Raw genomic sequence first — 5272 nt, 5'->3', positions numbered from 1 at the left:
CGGCTCCAGCCCCAGAGCTCGCTCCAGTGTCGGCTCCAGCCCCAGAGCTCGCTCCAGTGCCCGCTCCTCGTAAGCACTTTCCAGAGCGCCCTCAAGTGCCCGTTCCCCCAGAGCTCTAAATTGTGTTCCGAAGACGAACGAAGCTTTTAGGGGTTTGGAACGACATGGGGGTAAGTGATTAATGACAACATTTTCATTTTGGGGTGGAGTATCCCTTTAAAGCTGAAATTTGTCATTTTCATATTACTATCTGCACCAAATGGAAACAGAATGACTGTTTTCTAACTAGTTTCCCAAACAACACTTTGAAAGCCGCAAACTTTTTGGGAATCAGCTAAATGGTAAAAATATAGTGGTCTCATTCAGCAAGTAAAATTATTTTAAGTAACATACTTCACTTTTAAATAGACAAAAATGCATTAAAAGCATTCCAAGCTACACCAAATTATATCCTAAGATATGGTGATATTCGTCTATGTAGATACCAGAAGATCAGACTGTTTGTCTGTAGGAACAGAGTGTCCTATACATTCTCTCCACTAAAATGACCTGAAAAGTCATCCATGCGTTGAGCAGTGCTCACAAAGACACAATTTGATTACAAGGGTTTCCAGTCCCGATACAAACACTCTCTCCAGCTGCATGTACACTGACCCGCAACTTTCTTTAAAACGGGACTTTAAAATTTCATTTGATCATTCATTCACTTAAGTTCATTCCTGCATCGACCTGCATTTGTGACAGACATGCAGAACCACTTGTACTTTATTAATGCCACACAGTTATTATAAGAAAGTGTCCAATAACCTGTGTGCTGTCTGTCTTGTCCTCTATGGGGAATCTCTCTCACTGGAAGTCTGTTTTTATTTGGGTCTTTCTGGGTAAGTGAATGTGTCGAGAAACTACATTTTTAATAAAAATATCAGGTAAATATTAGGTAAATATTAGTACTATATTAGTTCCTATAGTTCCTATGCTCTTACGCATAATAAAGTAAATAAGATCTCTTTAATACATCAATTGTTTCCCCAAGATATTTAATTATATATATATATATATATATATATATAGTATTAATAAAATAAAAAATGCATATAATTAAAATAAAAAAATTATATATGTATACATTTAGTCTCATATTATGGGAATATGATTACATTTTAATTCTACTTAATTCAAATTCAATTCAATTTACTATTTTACATCCTGTTAGATTCAAATAATAATCAAATAAATTCAATTAATAAATTCAAGACTACCCTGACTAACTAATGACCAGCTCCCCTCTAACTGCATAAGCGCAGAGTTTTGTAGAGTTTTAGAAGAGGTCTCAACAATCTTAAATTGTGCTCAAATTTGTCTCGATACCAAAGTCGATTCATTTCCCATCAAATTACTGCTTATTATACAATTACAGCTTAACTGAGATACTTTCACTGTATGTCGACAACTGTCACATCTGTCTCTATTTTTATTTCTCCAAAAGGATTTTCTAAAATAAAACTGATACTTGAATCGTAAGTGAGAAAACCTCTAAGTAATAACATTTTCCTCTTGGTCACGGCAGAAAGGCATTATGAAAAGACTGAAAGCGAGGGAGAGAGAGAGAGAGATGCTGGCATGTAAACAGTCTCTATTGACCCAGAGAATCCCTTTAATAAGAGCACATCAAATATGAGCCCACCGTTGCCATAGCAGCAGACAAACACCTGCCATGAGTGACACAGATGCACACAACACTTACACGGCTCTACATGCATGAACGCAAACACACACACACACACACACACACACACTAACAAACACTGAACAGAGGTGAGAGGTGAAGTTTGCATTAATGCACACACTGCAGCATTCCTGCTCATCAGACGAACCCTGCCGTCAGTGATGATAAAAACTGCATTTTTTGCAGAAATGTCCTCTCATTGCTGGATCATTACATTTTAATGAGAGATCATGAAAACAAACCTCTTTTTTTCAGCATGCACTGATGAGTTGTATATAGTAAGCATTTATTAATAAAGTATGTTGTGCTGTCTTCAAATACACGTGTGTGTCTCTCATCACATACCTGTGTATGCCATATTCTTGGGGTTTCCGTATGGGGTTCCCGGCTGCACGGGACTGTACACCGGGTTCATGGTGGAAGACAGCCTGTTCTTACTGAGAGTGAAAGACAGAGAGAAAGAGAGATAGAGCAAATGAGTTAGACCAGTGTTGATTTAACAGGCATGAACTGCTGCAACACAATCATCTGCCTAAACAAACCAAAATTATGAAAACACACACACACACACACACACACACACACACACACACAACTCAAAATTTGTAGCCCTACATATTCGCACAAGATGCATCATATTTCCTGTATACCACGAAAAGCCCCTCACTGGCCATTTTTACCTGGTTTTGAAGAATTATGTAAAGCCTGGTTTAACCTCAGAGCACATTCGAGATGATTCTGTAAAGCCTCAGTAAAGACACAGCCTTCATGTGTTTGACTGCAGCTTTTCACATGATTGGGTTGCATTTGGATGATAAAACCTCGTGTTTCAATGTAAGTATTAGATTACCATTAATGTCCATTTACCTGTCTAATGTAGTTTAAAATACCATTAAAATGTTTGGGTTCAGTAAGACTTTTTAATTTTTTTTTGAAAGAAGTCTCTTCTGCTCACCAAGGCTGCACTTATTTGATCAAAAATGTAAGAAAATCAGTAATATTCTGAAATATTATTACAATTTAAAATAACTGTCTTCTATTTGAATATATTTTAAAATGTAATTTATTCCTGTGATCAAAGCTGAATTTTCAGCATCATTACGCCGGTCTTCAGTGTCACATGATCCTTCAGAAATCATTCTAATATCCTGATTTGCTGCTCGAGAAACATTTCTGATTATTATCAATGTTGAAAACATTTCTTCAGGATTCTTTGATGAATAGAAAGTTCAAAGGAACAGCATGCATTTGAAGTGGAAATCTTTTGCAACATTATAAATGTCATTTTTCTTTGTCATTTTTTTTAATCAATTTAATGAATCCTTCCTGAATAGTATTCATTCATTTAAAAAAAAAGTGCAGACTACAAAAGATTGAACAGTAGTGTGACAGATACTGTTTAATCAGTAATTACATATGATCATTTTATTGTTCTACCTACTTCTATATAAAGTGGTGGCCACTCTACACTTTTAATACTCATACGCATACAAAGACAGGAGACTGAGTACACAAGTATATGCGAAAAACCCTTTGTCTTTCACTGTGCACTAAAGTTTAACTTCGGTGAATCCATTAGTGAATTAGCAAATGAAAAGCCACAAAACCATGACTTAATTTTTGCATCACAATAAGTTCTAAAGACATTAATTTAATAATTTCAAAACAGTTATCATTTATTATGCAATGTATTAGTTATTGAAAACTAGGGCTGTAGCTATCGATTATTTTAGTAATCGAGTATTCTACAGATTATTCCATCGATTAATCGGATAAGAAGTAATTTTTCTTTATTAAAGGGCAATACTAAATATACGATAGATCTATAAGATAGATCTCTTAAAATAAACAACTAATTTGTTTTCTTTTTAGAAAAATTAAAATTTTTATTGCTGAAATTGCATACATTAATAACCGTGAAAACAAAAATGTATTTAATGCTTTTAATTGTCAAATTACATTCAAAATGCAAATACAAATATATCAATAAAAAAAAATAATTTCAAAACAGTTATCATTTATTATGCAATGTATTAGTTATTGAAAACTAGGGCTGTAGCTATCGATTATTTTAGTAATCGAGTATTCTACAGATTATTCCATCGATTAATCGAGTAATCGGATAAGAAGTCATTTTTCTTTATTAAAGAGCAATACTAAATATACAAAAGATAAGATCGATCTCTTAAAATAAAAAAATAAATTTGTTTTCTTTTTAGAAAAATTTACATTTTTATTGCTGAAATTGCATACATTAATAACCGTAAAAACTAAACCCATTTAATGTTTTTAATTGCCAAATTGCATCCAAAATGCAAATCCAAATATATCAATAAAAAGAAATAAATAAAAATACAAAAATCAATTTCACATTTCTTTAAAAAAGGTAAACAGTACAAACTAAAACTAAGGCATAAATCAAAATAATAGTAATAAAAAAAAGAATAATACCTAAACATTGCATTTAGTTATGCAACTTAACTTTCAAGTTTCAGCCTAACTAAAGCTCAAGCATAACATAAGCCTTTACTGTCTTCTTGGAAGGCTTTGTGGCTTTTGTGAGAGGCAAAAATCAGTGGACAGGAAGGTAACTTGGAACAAGAACAAGAGACATACACAATTTTTAAACACCTCAACTGTAAGTATGTTTTGTTATTAGTTTAAGTATTTGCTATTGACTGTTCAAATGCGGAGTTTTGCGCAGCGCAGAGTAACGCGTCGTGTGTGTATGTGTGTGTGTGTGAGAGGAACAGGGTCACATCACAGGAGCGTGAACTGCCTGTCAGAAATCATAGCACGTCAGCAGTCAGTAATAACGGTCCATGGGGAAACAAGGTGTTCCATGTGTAGTTACAGTACATGGACTAAACGAAGCCTCTTTTTTTATTTGCCTTGATGATTTTTTGTATTCGAGTTACTCGAGGAATCGTTTCAGCCCTATTGAAAACAGAAGTCCTGGGGCCTCATTTATAAAATGTTGCGTATAAACCGTACTAAATTTGTTCTAAGATCATTTCTCAAAAGTGTGCAAGTGCGATTCAGAAAAAACGAACGTGCGCACAAAAACAAGTGTGTACGCCTGTCTTCCAGATGTGACATTTATAAATCGCAAATGATCTGGAAATTGTGCGCAGCTGACTGGTGTCAGATCTCCGCCTTGTAAACGCCCCCTAATTAATATCATTACCATATAAAAGAGCACATGCCAATATCCGAATTTCTATGCTTGAGAATGACGAGCACAAAGAAGAAAACATTTTTTACTTAGTCTGAAATTGAGGTCCTGCTGGCGGAGGTAGAGGTTCGTGCGGGGACGCTTTTTATTTAATAATGTGTAATTATTCTGTGGACAAACAATGTGTGTGGTTATATTTTTTCTATTGACTATTATCAAAATTGCTACTTCTAGAAACAACAGAAATAATAATAATAATAACAGTAATTATAAATCAATTAGGTTTCCAAAAGTAAGAATAAACTACGAATTCAAGTAAAATTTTCAGTCATCTTATAAAAAGTGAGCCATCCTACTTTTAAAATCACTTG

The 5272-nt window shown here is 34.0% G+C and overlaps 1 protein-coding gene across 1 annotated transcript in view; it reads right to left on the bottom strand.

The window, feature by feature from the left end:
* LOC107660690 (protein FAM168A-like) overlaps positions 1 to 5272 on the bottom strand; it is a 46244-nt gene that overhangs the window by 12182 nt on the left and 28790 nt on the right. The window contains exon 3 of the mRNA XM_016450082.1: positions 2072 to 2163. Coding sequence (XP_016305568.1) covers positions 2072 to 2163 — 92 coding nt within the window. The remainder of the gene's footprint in view (positions 1 to 2071; positions 2164 to 5272) is intronic.

This window comes from Sinocyclocheilus anshuiensis, unplaced genomic scaffold (genome assembly GCF_001515605.1).
Source record: "Sinocyclocheilus anshuiensis isolate Anshui unplaced genomic scaffold, SAMN03320099.WGS_v1.1 scaffold948, whole genome shotgun sequence".
NCBI lineage: Eukaryota > Metazoa > Chordata > Actinopteri > Cypriniformes > Cyprinidae > Sinocyclocheilus > Sinocyclocheilus anshuiensis.
This window is presented reverse-complemented; position numbering and strand designations above follow the sequence as displayed.